General features: G+C 43.7%; 1 protein-coding gene and 1 non-coding gene across 2 annotated transcripts in view; both read left to right on the plus strand.

The window, feature by feature from the left end:
• G3bp1 (G3BP stress granule assembly factor 1) overlaps positions 1–18,733 on the plus strand; it is a 30,432-nt gene that overhangs the window by 9,093 nt on the left and 2,606 nt on the right. The window contains exons 2-10 of the mRNA XM_032911990.1: positions 5,467–5,579; positions 7,100–7,181; positions 8,566–8,739; positions 12,103–12,193; positions 13,474–13,567; positions 15,571–15,769; positions 16,659–16,760; positions 18,100–18,211; positions 18,361–18,489. Of these exons, the coding sequence (XP_032767881.1) occupies positions 5,485–5,579; positions 7,100–7,181; positions 8,566–8,739; positions 12,103–12,193; positions 13,474–13,567; positions 15,571–15,769; positions 16,659–16,760; positions 18,100–18,211; positions 18,361–18,489 (1,078 nt within the window). The 5' untranslated portion in view covers positions 5,467–5,484. The remainder of the gene's footprint in view (positions 1–5,466; positions 5,580–7,099; positions 7,182–8,565; positions 8,740–12,102; positions 12,194–13,473; positions 13,568–15,570; positions 15,770–16,658; positions 16,761–18,099; positions 18,212–18,360; positions 18,490–18,733) is intronic.
• Positions 2,859–2,998, plus strand: LOC116910691. The gene has a single exon (XR_004389220.1). It is a non-coding gene; the product is annotated as a small nucleolar RNA SNORA29 (small nucleolar RNA).

Here is an 18,733-nt window from a genome sequence, read left to right on the forward strand (position 1 = left end):
CACTGGCTCATATAATCTTTCTGCATCCTCTGTTGGGCTCCCTTAACCTTGAGGGAGAGGGCTTTGATGGATACATGCCATTTAGGACTGAATGTACCAAGGTCTCTCGCTTGGTACATTGTCCAGTTGTGTTTCCATCTACTGCAAGAAGAAACTTTGATAATGGCTGAGCAGGGTACTGATTTATGGGTACATCAGAATGTCATTAGGAGTCATCTTTTTACTATCTTCCTTTAGCAGAACTGTAATATTTGGTTTTCCTCTAGATTTATGGCTTATCTAGTCTCAGATATTCTATCCCATGGGCCTTAATTCCAATGACTGAGTTTATTGAAGAACTGGGGCTTTGCAGATTGCTTAATAAAAATGAAAAGTTGGGGGTTGGCAAAATGGCTCAGTGGTTCCAGGGTATTTGCTGTTATTGTGGAAGTTTGATTCCTAGCACCCATATAGTGATTCACAATCATCTGTAACTCCAGCTCCAGGGGATTTTGGTCTCCAAAGGTGTATGTGTGCTAAGGCATGCACTCACACACAAATAAAAAACAAATTGTAAACATTAGAATACTACTTTGTTAAGTGAAAATGGCTTATTTAACTTTTCACTTTTCCTAGGTTAATTTTCTTTCATTTCTGATTTCTCTATAAACTATAATGATTTAAGGGTAGGGTTTATGTTCTATCCAAGAGGTTACCCTCCTGGGAAAACTGTAAGAAGTAGGAGTGACCTGACAGAGTGCTTACTGAACTTGCAATGTCTCATAGGACAGGGTGTCTGTCTGTCTGTGCTTTCGGAATCACTCGAGCCCTTCCAGGGAGGGTGTGGGAGACTTGCTGTTTCTAGTTAAGTCATTCAGCTGGCCTGCTTCCTGGTGCTGATCTTGGTAGCTTTATCGCTAGCCTGTTAGTTATGCATTGGGAATAGGGGGAGGATGGTGTGTCCACATTTGCAGATATTTTTGAAAAGCTCTTTGGAGAGGAGGTGCAGTGTAATCAGAAGCTCTGGCTGAGTGAGGAAGGAGCCTTGGAGCTGTCGAAGCTCGTGCTTTCCTAGAACATTACCATTTTCACAGGTTTACGAATTTGTCACTGTGAACAGATGTGTTTCTGGAAAGAATCTGTTTGAATTGTTTTTGTTTTTTAAATTGTTTTAGGTTAGACAGAATTGAGTGCTGATAGCCTACTGAGGTCCAGCAGTTGAGGCCAAGGCTGGAGGAAAATGAATTCTGGGTCAGACTGGGTTACATAGAATTAATCTGCTTCAAAGAATTGAGAGTTGACTAGTTTGAGAGCAATATAAAAACATTCTCAAGGGTTTCTGGCTTTTCATGGTTCAGAAAAGAAGATTGAATTAATTGGACAGTAATTTAAAATATAGATTACCTTAAACTTAGCAATCCTGCCTTAGCCTCTCAAGTGCTAAGGTGACAAGTATGAGCCAGTATGTTTAAGAATTCCTGATGTTCGAGTTATTATTGTTTTATTATTATTATTATTATTATTATTCTTTTGTGGGGCGGGGCTTGGGGAGAGTGTTATTTGCCTTACTTCTAGGGTACTGACCATTGAAGTAAGTCAGCACAGGAACTCAGGGAAAGCTAGGTGTTTGCTCACAGAGGTTTGGAGTGAGGTGCTAGTGTATTCTTTAACACAATACAAGGGTTGCTGGTGTCTTTGAAGGGGAGAAGAATCATGGCTGAGGTTGCAGGAGAGTCATTGATCTGTACCTCAGTGACCTCACTGACGCTCTGAAGTCACAGAAGGAAGATTGTTTGTTTCTAAAGAGGGGTGAAGGGGCTGGGGATTTAGCTCAGTGGTAGAGCGCTTGCCTAGGAAGCGCAAGGCCCTGGGTTCGGTCCCCAGCTCCGAAAAAAAAAAAAAAAAAGAACTAAAGAGGGGTGAAGAGTTTTCAGTTTTTATCTTAAACCTGAAGACTGGGGTCAGATTCTGAGCTCAGTTATTGTAGGCAGCCAGGCAAATGTGCAGTCTGCAGTGGTCCACCTTCATGATATTTGGTGACTAAGGATCAAAGTTGCTGTTGCTTGTTCTGTCACAGCCGAGCCTTTGTGAGGGCAGACTGCTCTCCTTGTGCCTCCTGGAGCTGCTCCATAGTCTAGGCAGGGCCTCTTTGGCCACATGCCATCTTCCAAGTTCATGTTGGAGAACCACACAGTTGAATTAACAAAAACAAAATAATAGGACTGGAGAGATGCTCAGTGGTTAAGAATACTTGGTATTCTTGGAGAAGACCAGTGTTCGGTTCCTATCACCCATGTGGTGACTCAAAGTATTGTAACTCTTTAAGTACCAAGTGTACATGTGGTTCACATACATTCTTTAAAAAGTTTTAAATAAATTTGTGATTTCACCCCCCACGCCCCGGGATCTCATTCAGAACTGCCCTGACTGGATTCTATACCTGATCTCACAACTGTAGTTGGAAAATGAACAACCCTTAGGATTTAGGTTTTAGTAAAATGAAGTAAGTGGGTCAGATGTTCAAGAATAGTGCAAGAACTGGACCGTGCTCAACTCAACCCTATAGAGGCTGAGACGGGATTGTAAGTTGTAGGCCAATATTGTGTGTGATACTATCTCAAAAAAACCACACACGCACACATATACACGCGCACATGCACACACAATAGCACAGCAGCCATGCGTAGTGTAAGTACCAGCAGACTGAGTAGTGATGATTCTATTATGGGGATCACCCAAGCCAAGAAGTTTCAAGGTGGGTAGAGCCACCTCACCCAGATCCCTAGCTCAAAAAATGAAAAGTGGAAGCAGGCCTGAGCCAGGTGAGGGTACGAACTACTGTTCGGTCCATGTCACTCAGCCCACTCAAAAAACCGTGTTGTCCCATTTGACTACCACATTTTCTACTGATAATAGATTTTGGTGGCTATGCTTATGGGATAGATTAAAGGTGCCATGATCTGAAGGGAGAGGGCTTTTCCGTGCCCTCCCTCTATATGAAATGGCTGGACAGTGAACCACTGCTTGTTATAACTGACACATGGTAAAACCCAAAGTTTGAGTGATGTGCTTGAAAGGATTTTCCCCTCCCATATGTAGTCCTGGATGTCCTGAAACTCACTCTGTAGACCAGGCTGGCCTTGGAGTCACAGAGATCCATCCGCTTCTGCCTCCTTAGTGCCAAAATTAAAGGCATGCACCATGGCTGCCAGCTCCCTCCCATATTTTAAACAGGGAAGCAGTGTGGTGTATCAGTGAACACCTGAGTGTTAACAGATATACTTGTCTGATAAGTCTTCTAAGAAGCCCATGTCTTCCCAAATTAGTGGGATCAATGAGTTCTTCTCTAATAATGTAGTGAGTGCTATGCTGCTGTTAAGTATACAGATTAAAACTGGGCTGGAGAGGGCTCGGGTTGAGTGCTATCTGCTTTTCCACAGAACTTGGGTTTGATTTTCATCACCCACATGGTAGGTAGCTCACAACTATTCATAACTCCTGTTTTCCTGATGGCCTCCAAGGACATCAGGCACATATGTGGTATATAGAGATACATTCAGACAAAGCACATACATTATACTTTAAAATAAAACAACACAAAAGCTGAAGTAAAACCGATCCCCTTTTATACTGTATGTAGATTTGTATATACTCTGCTTTGCTTGCATGTTTGGGTAATTTTATCTTTTAAATAGGATGGATTGTCTGTTGTGTGGCTTTCTTGGGGAGATGTAAACAAATGTTTGTCTTGGTGAGTCAGTGAGCTTGTTGGTAGCTCCATCATCAGTTGCTCATCCCAGCCTTGGTGATGACTTACAAAAGCCACACGAACCTCCACAGGGTAAACAGTCCCACCTGCAGCAGTCCTCACTGATGTACAGCCTTGCGGAGGTGGCCTTGTGAGTCCTGTATGCTTTGGGAACTCCCTGAGTGAGAATGGTGACTTGAATTTCTTACTGAGCCTTGAATGCTCTGTAGTATTAAGGAAGTTTCTAGGGACTTCAGAGCTGTCACTGCTGTGAATTCTAAACCTGATCTAGGATAGCTGAGAAAATGGACGGGGTGCTGTGTTTCAACTCGGGGGAAGATTGCTTTATGTACCGTGCACACCTTGTCAGAGGATATTGAGGATTTACAGGCGTCTTTGTTTGTAAACAGAAGTTTACAAATCTCCATTGTATTTTAAGCTGTTGGTTTTAGTAAAAAATATCTTGTTGACTATATATTTGATTTTTGACCATCATTTATTTATTTTACAATAAACATAAAGAAGTTTTTATTTCTGGGGATTAAATTGTTTTTAATTTTGGCTGTTTCTTTTGAGACAGGGCCTTACTATATAGACTTGGCTAGCCTGGAGGTAGAACTGTAGACTAGGCTAGATCTGCTTGGCTCTGCGTTCTGAGAACTAGTATTAAAGGCATGCATCACTACATCCAGTTAAACTTTTCTTTTATGTGTGTTTGCCAATATGTATGTTTGTGGAGCATGTTTGCTCAGTGCCTGTAAAGGCCTAAAGAAGTATGCTGGAGTTACAGATGGCTGCTGGAACTGAACCCACATCTTCTAGAAGAGTAGCCAGTGCTGTTAACTGCTGACCCTTTGCCCAGTAGTCCCTGTAGCTCTTCATACCCCACCCTCATCTCCTCCCACCCCCCGTGCCCCAATGCCAGTTTCTATGTATAGCTCTGGCTGTTCTGGAATTCACTCTTGTAGACCAGTCTGGCTTGGAACTCAGAAATCTGCCTGCTTCTCTAAGTGCTGGGATTAAAGGCCTGTACCACCACCACCTGGCCTGGCTTGTTTTGTTTTGTTTGTTTATTTGTGGTCAAGTAGACTAGAGAGTGGTTATATGGGCATTGACTGTATCAGCTGAGTCTTTGAGTCTAGGACGGGAAAACAAGAGAGGTCTGGAGTAGTGGAAGTACACGGTGAAGTGCTGTCTGCCTTTAGTCCCAGTGCAATGGATCTCTTAAGGTCAGGGCCAGCCTGATTTATAAAGCAAATTCCAGGACAGCCAGAGTTGTACATAGAAACTGTGTCTTGAAGAACAAAACAAAAGGACTTGAAGGCCTTTAAGTGAGCTGCTTAGGCGCTTAATAATGGTGGGCTGGCTCATGCTGCAGATATGTACCGTTGGGGTTTTATCTCTAGTTTAAGAAAACTGAAATTTGGAATAATGAGTTTGTACACTTTTTTCCCTCATGTATTCATCTGATTACAGTATACTGGGATGTAAACTATGGATTTAGTTTGTTAATGTTTATTCCTTTCCAAACTTGAAACTGGATGTGATACACATTTAGGAGGCTGAAGTAGGCAAATCTCAGTGTCAGGCCATCCTGGTCTACACAGTGAGTTCAGGGTAGCTAGCACACTGCAGCGAGACTCCTAGGGATGCTGAAGGGATGCTGTGTGCAGTTGGCTTAGTGAGTTAATCCTTTTCAAACTCTTATGATTGGTTGACTGACTTGTATTGTTTTACAGGTTGAATCCACCAAAGCGATGGTTATGGAGAAGCCTAGTCCCCTGCTGGTCGGGCGGGAGTTTGTGCGACAGTACTACACCCTGCTGAACCAGGCCCCGGACATGCTGCACAGGTGTGCTCTCGATGCCCAGGAGGGGTGTTGTGGGATAGCTCTTCAAATAAGCACCGTTAAATAGAGGTTTAGAAACAGCATAAGGTCTTACCATGTAATGCAGCCCTAGCCTGGCCTAGAATTCAGAGACCTGCCTGCTTCTGCCTCCTGAGTTCTGGGATAAAGCTGTCCACATGGCCAGCTCACACAGATTTACTTTATAGAGCTGTATTAGTTTGCTAGTGAGGTGGCTCGAATCTGGCATTTTTACACTATTGCAGTATGTAAACTATCTGGACTGAGGATAATTTTCACTCAAGTTGAAAGATATATTTGTACCATATTTTCTACTTCAGTCAGGTTGAAATTTTTAATATTTCAGTTTATCATTTCTAGAACAGTCTGCTTCTCTTGACAGTTCTGTGAAGCATTTCAGAAGCTTGTGTCATCTTGTAGATGTTGCTGCTCAGAGGGTTTAAATCTGAGCAGCGGAAGCGATCTCTGCATGTTTTTAATCTCTTCTTTTCCTTAGTTCTTTCTGGGTTTTATGTCAGTTTTCTTCCCTGTTTTGAAAGCTAGTTAAGGTTGTTATGTCAGGATCTGCATCAGCACCAATCCAAGCTGGAGCTGGAAGACATTGTACACATGCCTGTCTTGCTGATGCTCTTATATCCTAAGCCTTGCATTTCCATCAAGGGTGCGGTGTAGAGGGGCCTAGCGGAGAGAGCCGAGGCTACTGAAGTACATTCTTTAATAACTTGAAAATTACATGGTGCTGTGTGCATTGGCACAGTCCTTTAATCCCAGCTCTCAGGGGCCAGAGGCAGGTGGATCGCCGTGAGTTTGAGGGCAGCCTGGTCTACAGAGTGAGTTCCAGGACAGCCAGGACTATACAGAAAACCTGTCTTGGGGAAAAAAAAAAAAAAAAAAAAAAAAAAGGAAAGTAGCAAGTTAGTGTGCTTTGGGGTAAGGTAGATGGAAGCAGGATAGATTCCCAGCAGTAGTGTGGGCTCATCTAAGGGGTTATTAAGTTGCCCTCAGATGTCTTCAGTCTTTGGTTGGCATTTTACTGTACATCTGTCTGATATTCTTTTAATGAAAATGGTAATTGGGTGTATAGATGAGAGAGAGCTAAAGGGATAAAAGTTCATACCACCTGCACAGGACAACTGCCCACTGCCTTCTCAGGTGGGAAGGCACCAACTCTTCAGGTCCGTGACAGGGCAGATGTCCTCAGAGGAAACAGGAACTTGACTTTGATTTTAAGTGCCTGACTTTGCTGACAAACTCCAAGGTCCTTCCCAACACGATCATCCTACCCTGAAACCTGGAAGTCGGGACTTGAAAGCCACACACACGCCTCATGCCCATTGACTGAGACTGCTCCCACTCGGGCGTGTGCAATGGACTTGTCGTGTACAAACATAACAGAGTCCGGGCTGTGAGTCTGCCAGTGAGGTGGATAGGTACCAAGCCTGAACACTAAGTGCCTGCACTTCGGGTCCTTGAAGATGAGAAGTAAATTGCCTTCTCTTGTACAGATTTTATGGCAAGAACTCTTCCTATGCCCACGGGGGCTTGGATTCCAACGGGAAGCCAGCAGATGCAGTCTACGGGCAGAAGGTGGGTGCTGTGGTAGCAAAGGAGGTAGCTTCTGCCTACCAGGAAGCTGGTACCTCGGGGTGGTTTCTGTTTAATTCCTTGGTTTGCTAAACTGCCTGTGTGTTGTCATGTTCCATTCATTCTCTGTGTTAGATAGCCGGCTTCAGCAGAATAATGGCAGTTCTAAACTTAAAGGTGTTTGTTCCAGGCACTTTGCTTTGATAATTTTATTTTTTGACACATGATTTTGATATGTTTTTGGCTGTCCTGGCACTTGCTATATATGTCTGGATAGCCTCCTGACTCAGTTTCTCAAGTGCTTAGATAACATATAAATGTGGCAGGACAGTTGTTTTTTTTTTTTTTTTTTTGGTTTTTTTTTTTGGATCTTGGGGCCCAACCCAGAGCCTTTCGCTTCCTAGGTAAAGGCTCCACCCCTGGGCTAAATCCCCAGCCCTTGGCCAGTTGTTTTTAAGGGGCTAAGCTGTGATCACTGGGACTGCAGCACACATAGGCAGCAGGACTCTATTGTAACAGTAATATATGCATTCTCCATCTGCTGTGTTGGGAATTTTTTATTTTTTTAAAATTCTTGTACAGATGTATTTATTTATGTGTATGAGTGTTTTGCTGGCATCTATGTCTAGCATGCTTGTGGAGGTCAGAGGACACCTTGTCAGGAGTTTGCTTCTACCTTTAGGCCTAGAGATCACTCAGGATTATCAGGCCCTATAGCAAGTGCCCTTACCTGCTAAGCCATCTGGGATTTATTTTTTATTTTTTATTTTTTTAATTTTTTTTTTTTTTTTTTTTGGTTCTTTTTTTCGGAGCTGGGGACCGAACTCAGGGCCTTGCGCTTCCTAGGCAAGCGCTCTACCACTGAGCTAAATCCCCAACCCCTATTTTTTTTTTTTTAACTGGATCTCATGTTGCTTAATTGTCTCATTGCTGAGATAAATACCGGGCAAAAGCAACTTAGGCACGAAGAAGGAGTATTCAGGCTCACAGTTTGAGGTACAATCCAAGTGGGAAAGGCATGGTAGCAGGAACATAAGGTGACCGCTGGTGCTCAGTTCCCCTTTTATGTACAGCACAGGTCTCTTGCCTGTAGAATGTTGCTGTCCCAGGTGATTGTTTCCTAGGTGATTCTTGGTCCTGTCAAACTGAGTGGAGATGAGCTGCTGTGAATATAGCAGGTCTCTGCCCTCCCGTGCACTTGTTGTATAGTTCTTCAGATTGCTTTGAGATTGCTCAAGGACTGCTCGCAGGAGCAGGAGGTAGGGCTGAGTACAAATCTGTGAGAAAACATGGCGGAGCTGGAGGATCCAGCTGGGTGCTGGCAGCTGCTGGTTTAGTTTCTGCACAGTGAGTTCCTGAGGGATTGACTCTTGCCTCCGTTCCTCAGGAAATCCACAGGAAAGTGATGTCACAAAACTTCACCAACTGCCACACCAAGATCCGCCACGTGGATGCTCACGCAACTCTGAACGACGGGGTGGTGGTCCAAGTGATGGGGCTGCTGTCCAACAACAACCAGGCTCTGCGGAGATTCATGCAGACCTTTGTCCTTGCGCCTGAGGTATGTTGCATGATGGCTGTTGGCTCTGTACTGATGGGGTATGCAAAGACTGACAGCTGTGTGAAGTCTAGATTCCTGGCAGCTCAGGGTTATAGGTATGGCTTTGTCCTCTTGTCCTAGAGCTCTGGTGTCCTTACTGGTCCAGGAAGATTACTGTTGGAAAGTATCTTCCATCTAAACAGTTCAAATGAAGGGAACTTTGTATCCCTTCAGCTGGCATCCTAAGGACAAGGAATATATTCGTCTCTCTCTCTCTCTCTCTGTCTGTCTCTCTCTCTCTCTCTCTCTCTCTCTCGGAATTTTGTTTCATAATCATTCTGTTGTTACCAAATTCAGAAAATACTGCCCAACATAACTCACTCAGTAACCCATGTCTGAGTTTCAGAAGGTACGCCAGCCTTGTTTTCCACAGTAGTTTGTTTTTCTTTCTTTCTTTTTATTTATTTATTTATTTATTTTTTATTTTCAGAGCTGGGGACTGAACCCAGGGCTTTGTGCTTGCTAGGCAAGGGCTCTACCACTGAGTTAAATCCCCAACCGTAGTTTGTTTTTCTTGATCCGAGAGTCTGTATATAACTGCCCATATAACTATCTGTTGTGTTCGTCTGGTTGTGTCTTGTTCCCTGTCATTTGTAGTCCCTTCCTCCTTTGGTTTGCTTGGCATTGACAGTTCTGAAGAGCAGTCACATACACGTTCTTCCACTCATCCGTAGTGACCATGACCCTTTTGTGTGTCTCTGGTTCCCTTAGGTTATATGCTCAGGTCTTGCCATTGTGACTAACCTTTGGATCCTGTATAAATGTGCTGCTCTTTATCAGTTTTGCATACTGTCATTCTTTTTTGTTTGAGGTTCTTGGCTGAATGGTGACAGATGGGAATGTCTGCTATCATCCACCACCCTGTGTTCATTCATTGGCTTTGTCTTATAAGGATTCCATCATTCTAGTATATTTAGTGAGTTATGATTCATTAGTAACTGTCTAGCATATATCCCTCATGTCCTGGGGCTAGTCAGTTGGAAACCCTCCATGCTGTTCTGTTTTGGTATGGGCATGGCATGGTGTATGTCCTTGTACTGACCCTGTCCCTGCTCAAGCCCCATTTGGGAATTAGCTGTTTGTTCCATTCGTGATGCTTCTCTGTAGTAAGGTTTCTGAAGGTACCACAGGGAGATGATGAGGATGACATCTGCTGTGCCTTCTTCAGAAAGAAGGGGCAGGAAGCTGATAGGTGCAGAATCAGCTCAAAAGGAATTAATTTTTTTTTTCTTTTTCTTTTTTCTTTTTTTCGGAGCTGGGGACCGAACCCAGGGCCTTGCGCTTGCTAGGCAAGCGCTCTACCACTGAGCTAAATCCCCAACCCCAGGAATTAATTTTTAAAAATCCTATTTAGGATTATAAAATTACTATCATTATCTTTAAAAAAAATTTGGATTTTTTTTTTTTTTCTTCGGAGCTGGGGACCGAACCCAGGGCCTTGCGCTTGCTAGGCAAGCGCTCTACCACTGAGCTAAATCCCCAACCCCAGGAATTAATTTTTTAAAAAATCCTATTTAGGATTGTAAATTACTATCATTATCTTTTAAAAATTTGGATTTTTTTTTTCCTTCGAGCCACCGAACTCAGGCCTTGAGCTTGCTAAATCCCCACCACCCCAGGAATTAATTTTAAAAATCCTATTTAGGATTGTAAAATTACTATCATTATCTTTTTAAAAAATTTGGATTTTTTTTTTTCCTTCGGAGCTGGGGACCGAACCCAGGGCCTTGCGCTTGCTAGGCAAGCGCTCTACCACTGAGCTAAATCCCCAACCCCTAGGATGTTTTTGTTTTGAGATAGAACCTCATTATGTAGCTCAGACTGTCCTAGAAATCACAGTGACCTCCTTTGTCAGCCTCATAAGTGCTAGAATTTCAGATATTCTAGCACCACCATTGAGGGTGTAGGCAGGATTTAGAGTAAAATTCCAGCTTTAAAATAAATGAATGAATGAATGAATGAATATTTTTGTTTTTATGTGTATGGGTTTTTTGTCTGCATGCATGTAGTGCCTCCACAAGAGGATAGTGGATTCCCTGGAACTGGAGGTACAGGTGGTAGTGAGCCACTGTGTGGGTGTCAGGAATTGAGTCTTGGTCCAGGCAAGAGCAGCCAGTGCTCTAAACCACTAAGCCATCTCTCCAGCTCAGTAATTCCACCTTTTGAGAAGCTGAGTCAGAAGGTTTGCAAGCTTTAGGCCAGCCCACAGTAAACCAAGAGCTATCTTGAAGGAGGAAGAGGAAGGAAGAAGAAAGACTTGATAACAAGAAGGAGGAGGTAGGAAGGAAGAAAGGAAGAAGAGAAAAAGGAAGAAAAGGACGAAGAGGAGGAAGACAGTGACTACTTGTTAACTTCTCCATATACAAGATTTTACAGCCTATATTATTAATTATAGACTCAGTTTCCCTCTGTCTTTCAAGGGAAACCTTTATCTCCCTTAAGAAAATGTATTATTGTATAAACTACAATACACAATACGTCAGTACACAAAGCACTATGGTTTATTTTGATATTCCACTTTTTGTGAATGAAGGGACAGCTTTAGAAATTTTGAACAGCTAATAAGTAAGATGATTGGATTCGGGCTTGTGTGTCTAAATCACAGGAGAGATCTGGGTTACACCACGTGCTCATTTGGATTGATACGCTTAGATTAAGAGTCAGGGCATTTTAAATTCCTGCTAGAGTTGAAACTACTGTGCCTCTGAGTGGTTGAAAATGTTCCGTCTTTTGCATCTTATAAAAGACTTCTCCTTCCTTCCTTCCTTCCTTCCTTCCTTCCTTCCTTCCCTCTCTCCCTCCCTCCTCCCCTCCCTCCCTCCTCCCCCCTCTTCTCCTCTCTCTCTCTCTCTGTGTGTGGCCATCTGGTGGTAAGGATGGGATATTTTAACAATGTCTATGAGGTTCTTTATAATTGCATACAATCGATTTCAAACAGTAGGGCATTCAGTCTTGGCGCAGACATTGGCTGTCTTGAATGCGGTTGGCACTTAGCAATCTGATTTTCTCGGTGGTTAGTAGAGGCCAATCCCTGCTGTGAAACAAGTATTTCTAGACTTCGCTAGATGTCTGCTGGGGCCAAACCCTCCCATAGCTGAGAACCACTGGTACAGTCATGTTTGTTTTTTAAAGGAAGGGTTTGCTTTGGCTCACTTTTTTTTTTTTTTTTTTTTTGAGGGTACAGTCCTTCATAGCAGATAGCAGACAGTGGGGATATGAGGAGGCTGGCCACATTAATTCCATCAGAAACAGGAAGCAGATGAATACTCATGGTTCAGTGTTTTGTAAGTGTGAATAACTGAAAACTTGTTGCTGACATTGCAGGGCTCTGTTGCCAACAAATTCTATGTTCACAATGACATCTTCAGATACCAAGATGAGGTCTTCGGTGGCTTTGTCACAGAGCCTCAAGAGGGTAAGTGTGAAGCTGTTGTCATGGTTACTTGTGTGGCATCAGACTGACTTAAGAGAAGGTTCTTGTTACACTGTATTTTATGAATCACCAGTATAAGGGGTTTACAGGGATTTTATTGCTGGGAAGAAACACCACTACCAAGGCAAATCTTAAAAAGCAAACATTTAATTGGGGCTGCCTTAGTTTCAGAGGTTCATTCCATTATCATCATGGCGGAAAGTGTGCAGTGTGTGTAGGCAGACATGGTGCTGGAAGAGCCTAGAGTTCTACGTCTTGATCAGAAGGCGTCCTGGAAGAGGCTGATTCTACACAGGGTGGAGCTTGAGCATAGGAGACCTCAGAGTTTCCTATACAGTGACACACTTCCTTCAGCAAGGTCATGCCTATTCCAATAAGGCCATACCTTCTAATAGGGCCAAACCTCTTCAAATACCACACCTAGTTAATGTGAATGAATAAGTTACTCTGGGTCAGAAGCAGGCCAGTTAGCATGGCTCAGTGCAGAATACCATGCAGAAGGCCTGATGGACCTGTGTTGTACTGAGTGGTGGTAAGTGGCATGCAGTCTTTCTAGGGACCCCCAGTTGTGTGGAATGGGCAGTGGAGGTGCTTGCCTTTGACTCTGTTCTAAAGCTTTATGCTATTGAAAGTGTAGAAGGTGCCTGGAAGGAAGGGACGACTAGGGTGTAGCATCAGACCTGTGGGGAAATAGTCTTTGTGTGTACTGAGCTCTAAATATATAGACCCATTAGGTGCAGTCCTTCATTCTGTAGGTGGGAGGGCCTGCTGTAGGTGCATCCTGTAAGAGTCCACTGTCACTGTCTTCAGACACACCAGAAGAGGGCATCAGATCTCATTACAGATGGCTGTGAGCCACCATGTGGTTGCTGGGAATTGAACTCAGGACCTCTGGAAGAGCAGTCAGTGCTCTTAACCACTGAGCCATCTCTCCAGCCCTTTATTGTTTGTTTTTGCTCACAGTTTAAGGGGATAAAGTATCTTGGTGGGGTGGGGAGTTATGATGACAGGAAGGTAAGGCAGGAGTAAACAGCTTTTTTAAAGATTTAAAGAGTTTTTTTTTTTTTTGTTTTTTGTTTTTTTTTTTAAGATTCTGTGTTCTTAATTAAAATACTTAATTTTTCCCTTAAAGTCTGTGTTGTGGCTTTACCAAATTGCCCTGCTTTCTTTACTGTGTTTTTCTTTGTGTCTGTAGTAGAGCCTGTAAATTAAGAAATTTATGAATATAGAGTGAAGTTATTTTACGTCTCTTCCTTTCTTAGAATCTGAGGAAGAAGTAGAGGAACCTGAAGAAAGACAGCAATCACCAGAGGTGGTTCCTGATGACTCTGGAACTTTCTATGATCAGACTGTTAGGTAAGGGAACTTCTCTTCACTTGCTCATGCTTGCAGTAAGAACTTGGATTGTGCTGGAGACAGACCTGTCTTCTAGGCATTAGTTCCAGGAGGTGAGCAGAGTCTGGGTGTCTGTGTCAGTGACAGACAGACTGGTAAGTGTTCACCAAGTCTCGGGTTTGACCTTCAACATTGAGTCAGATGTGGACACATTCCTGTAATCCCAGTGTTCTAGAGGCTGAACACAGCCTGCATGAGCTCAGCAACAAAACAATAGTAAGTTTTTAGGAAAAGATGTTAACTGTGTTATTTCTGAATAACTAGCAATATGCAACTTTATTTTATAGGATGTACTGTGGAAGCTGTTGAATGTATATGGTTCAGGTTGCTAATTGTCATGAAGACAAGTGCTCACCACTTAGCTGAGGCTAAGCCTAGAACATCTGTTTGAGCATTCAAGATGCTGAGATTGTGGGCTCCCACACATGTATCAGAAGAGCTCATTTAATTAGAGTAATAAGATTTCAAACCCGGGCTGGAGAGATGGCTCAGCGGTTAAGTCACTGACTGCTCTTCCAGAGGTCCTGAGTTCAAGTCCCAGCAACCACATGGTGGCTCACAACCATCTGTAATGGGATCTGATGCCTTCTGGTGTGTCTGAAAACAACTACAGTGTACTCACATAAATAAAATAAACAAATCTTTAAAAAAAAGATTTCAAAGCCATAAACTGAGTAATAATGAAGTTTTTTAGCCCAGTTCTGTGGCTCAGAGAGAGTGTAGTGACATAGGATGACCTGAGTTAGATTTCTGGAACCCCGTGTTGGAAGGAGAAAATTGACTACTTCAGGTTATTTTCTGACCTCCACATGTGTGCCATGACATGTGTGTCTCAGCCTTCCTCCCCATAATAAGTAAATGCAATAAAACATTTAAGGCTCTCTTGGCTGGAGAGACTGTTCAGCTGTGGTAAGGTCGCTGGCTGCTCTTGCAGAATATTTGAGTTTAGTTCCCACTACCCACATGGTAGCTTAGAACTTCTTTTAACTCCAGTTACAGGAATCCTGGTTTTTTTGGCTCACTGTATACACTTAAAAACATATGTAGACATATAAAAAATACTTATTTTAAAAGGACAGTTTTGGGCTACATGACAAAACCCTTGTTAAAAATTTTCTCATAATCACAAATAATGAGTGGTGTTGTCTTAGTCATTTTATGGTCCTGATGGGCCACTGTGCCATGATTGTTCCATATTGTCAAAACCTGAGTTTCAGTGTTCAGCGCTCCCTTTCAAGTGTCTATCAAGGTGTGGTCACACCTGTTCATTCACCGTAGGCTGAGAGTGAAGAATGTGCTTCCTGCAGACTTACTTACTGAGGTCAGGTATCAGGAGGAAGAACAAGGCCAGGGTCAGCAAGCATTCCTTGGCAGCTGGTGTGGGAATAGAACCACTGTTCTTGAGTCATAACTTGTGTCTTCTCTTCCAGGACTCCTGGAGTGTGTTTTTTGTTAAAGATGTATTTATTATATGTATGTGGGTGTTTTGTGTGCATGTGCTTCTGCACATCAGAAAAGGGCATTGGATCACATAGCCACCATGCGTGTGCTAGGAATTTGAGCTCAGGACCTCAGGAAGAAAGAACAGCCCGTGCTCTTAACTAGTAAGCCATATCTCCACCCCCTTGTGTATTTCTCTAGGGCCCGTTTTGTGTGTCTAAAGCCACAGATGAGAACATTTACTATATTTTGAGACTGGCTGGCCTTACTAGGCTTACTGGACCTGTGCTAGGCCTCAGAGAGTTTGATCTTTCTCTAACCCATTCAATACAAGGGTTTTGTGATACATATATTAATAAGCTAATTAATAGGAACTGAATGAGGAACCACTTGATTCTGCTTGATCGTTATGTTCATCAGAATTTAGCAAACAAGCTCTGGTCCTGAGAACTCTCTCTGGAGTCATTAGATGGCTCAAAGTGTCTGGGTGAGTCCTAGAGACCTGTTGAATTTTCCCATGACAGCAATGACTTGGAGGAACATTTAGAGGAGCCTGTTGTGGAACCAGAACCAGAGCCGGAGCCAGAGCCGGAACCGGAACCTGTGTCCGACATTCAAGAGGACAAGCCTGAGCCTGCATTGGAAGAAGCCGCTCCTGAGGATGTGCAGAAGAGCGCCTCCCCGGCCCCGGCAGACGTGGCCCCAGCACAGGAGGACTTGAGGGTACGGATTGTGGCTTAGCACTGTATTGCTGTCTTATTACCTGTTTCTTGTTGCTATGCTAAAGATCAGTCCCAGGTCACGGGGATGGGGGTGTTGTGTGTGCCAGGCATTGGCTGCTACAGAGCTCCTCCTGTTTGGAGACCGGTTCTCATGTTGTCCCAGGCTGGCCTCAAGCTCCAAGCAAAGCTGAGGAGGATCCTCTGGCTCCTATCTCCTGGTTGTTGGGATTATAGTTCTGTGTTGCTGTGCCTGATTATAAGGCACTCAGGACTAAACCCAGGAGTTTGTGCAAAGCTGCTAACTGAGCCACGTACCCACTCTCTGCTAGTTTATTTACTTGAGAAAAGGTTTCTCTGTATAGCCTGGGCTATTCTGGAACTTGCTCTATAGGCCAAGCTGGCCTTGAACTCAGATATCCACCTACCTCTGCCTTTCAAGTGCTGAACTTTTTTTTTTTGGTTTTTTTTTTTTTTTTTTGTTTGTTTTTTTTTTTTTTTTTTTTTTTTCCGGAGTCTGGGACCGAACCCAGGGCCTTGCGCTTCCTAGGCAAGCGCCTACCACTTCGCTAAATCCCCAACCCCACAAGTGCTGAACTTAAAAAGGTGTGCCCCCTACTACCCCACCTTCTGCTAGTTTTTTTTACATTTTTATTTCTTCATTATAATTATGTGGTTGACTTTAAGATGATCTAACTATTTAGCCCAGGCTGGCCTATTTTAGTCCCCTAAATATTGGGACTATGGGGGTGCTGCTATGCTTGGCTGCTTCCAAGACTGTTTTAGTACGCAGTGTGGGGTGGCAGATGGTTGTAGACTCTCCTGCCTGTGAGTGTTGCAGAGGTAATGGGAAGCAGAAACTAATGGCTCTGATGTGTCCTGTTCTTCCCTAGACATTTTCTTGGGCATCTGTGACTAGTAAGAACCTTCCTCCCAGTGGGGCTGTTCCAGTGACGGGGACACCACCTCATGTGGTCAAAGTGCCAGCATCACAGGTAAGGGTAATCTAGGACTTTGGGCAGGTTTACCTATGCTTTGGATGTGAGACTTAACAGGCGTAGAGAATGGGAGGGAGCCTGGTATACGGGGAGAGGATAGAAGGTGTTTCCCTGGGGTGTGGGTTCACTGAGGACTGCAGTGTGGTAACTGCACAGTAGTTAGAGTAGCACCTGCCAGAAAGCAGGGTCTTGTTGTTGTGCGTGAAGCTTTCTTTTATGAGTGTGCATGCAGGGAGAAGCCAGAGGCCAACTTCTGCCATTTTCCCTGGGGAGCTGTGTACTTTGTTTTTTTGAGACAAGGTCGCTGCTGACCTGGAGCTCTGAGATTAGGTAACGCTGGCTGGCCAGTAAGCCCTGGAGCTGCCTAGCTCCATCTCTGTGGAGCCAGAATTGCTGTTTTCTAGGTTAACAGTTTTGTTTAAGAAAATTGACAAGAGATGGGAGAGACAGTTTGGCTGTTAGGAGCATTTACTGTCCTTGCAGAAGACTGGGTTCAGTTTCCAGTGTCACATGTCAGCTTGCAACTGTCTGAAACTCCAGTCCTAGGGGATCCCATCTCCTCTTTTTGGCCTCCATAGGGGATGCATGAGTTTGAGTGCACAGAGACTTAGAGGATAAAAATTTATTTTTTCTTGTATGGTTATGGATATTTTGCCTGCAAGTTTGTTTGTATCATGTGCCTGTCTGCTGTCTTTGGAGGCCAGAAAAGGGAATAGTCCTTGCACTGACTGTAGTTACAATTGTAAGCAACTAGGTGGGTTCTGGGACTTGAACTTGGATCCTCAGGAAGACCTACCAGTGCTCATAACTTTGAACCATCTCTCCTGCCGTATTTTAAGTTTATATATATATATAATCTGTGTATGACTCTATAATATATATATTTTGTAAGTTAAAAAGAGTGCAGGGGGCATGGTTGGATTAATGGCTCAGTGGTTAGGAGCTCTTCCTGCTCTTGCAAAGGACCTGGGTTCAGTTCTCAGCATCCACATGCTGGCTCACAGCCATCCTTAACTCCAGTTCTGGGGAATCTGGTGCCCTCTTCTGGCCACCTCTGTCAATGCACAGGTGCATGCAAGCAAAACACTTAAAAAAAGGAAAACGAAAAACCAATGATAGAGCTGGTGAGGTGGGCCAGGGAGCAAAAGGCACTGGAGCTAGACACGTGGGACCTATGTGTGTGTGTGGTATGCACGCATGCCCCTCCCTTCCAAATGTAAATTGAAAAATTTTTTTTTGTTTTTTTTTTTTAATTTTTTGAAAAATTTTAAAAGAAAAGTAATAATAGATAAACTACTTTGGCTTCTCACAAAGGTTAATCTGTGACCCTTTTTAGCCCCGTCCAGAATCTAAGCCTGACTCTCAGATCCCACCACAAAGGCCTCAGAGAGATCAGAGAGTTCGAGAGCAGCGGATCAATATCCCTCCTCAGAGAGGACCCCGGCCAAGTAAGAGCTCTGGTGACTTCTAGCTTGGGGTGGTTTGAGATAAGAACTTAACTTTTGGGCCTGGCTGGAGCAGTGGAACGACGACTTGGCTTTGGGCAGAGGGAAACTTGTTTATGAAGAGTCTTTGAGAGTCTGTTTTGTCTCTGAAGTCCGTGAGGCTGGTGAACCAGGAGATGTGGAACCTCGAAGGATGGTGAGGCACCCTGACAGTCACCAGCTCTTCATTGGGAACCTGCCACACGAGGTTGACAAGTCGGAACTGAAGGATTTTTTCCAAAGTAAGTGCTGGCTGATTCTCATGGTGGCATGAGTTCCTAGGCAGTGCCACCCAGTGGAGGCACAGGTGTAGTGTCAGGTCTTTAATGTCTGTTTACTCCAAGGGCACAAACAGTGAGTTTTGGGGCTTGAGTGTTCATCTAAAATAACGAATGTCAAAACTGGTACTTCCCTTCATTGTGACACCAAGTAGAAAATTCCTTGCCTCATTGTCATAAGCTGTAGGCACACTACAGTGTTGTATAA

This window comes from Rattus rattus, chromosome 9, assembly GCF_011064425.1.
Source record: "Rattus rattus isolate New Zealand chromosome 9, Rrattus_CSIRO_v1, whole genome shotgun sequence".
NCBI lineage: Eukaryota > Metazoa > Chordata > Mammalia > Rodentia > Muridae > Rattus > Rattus rattus.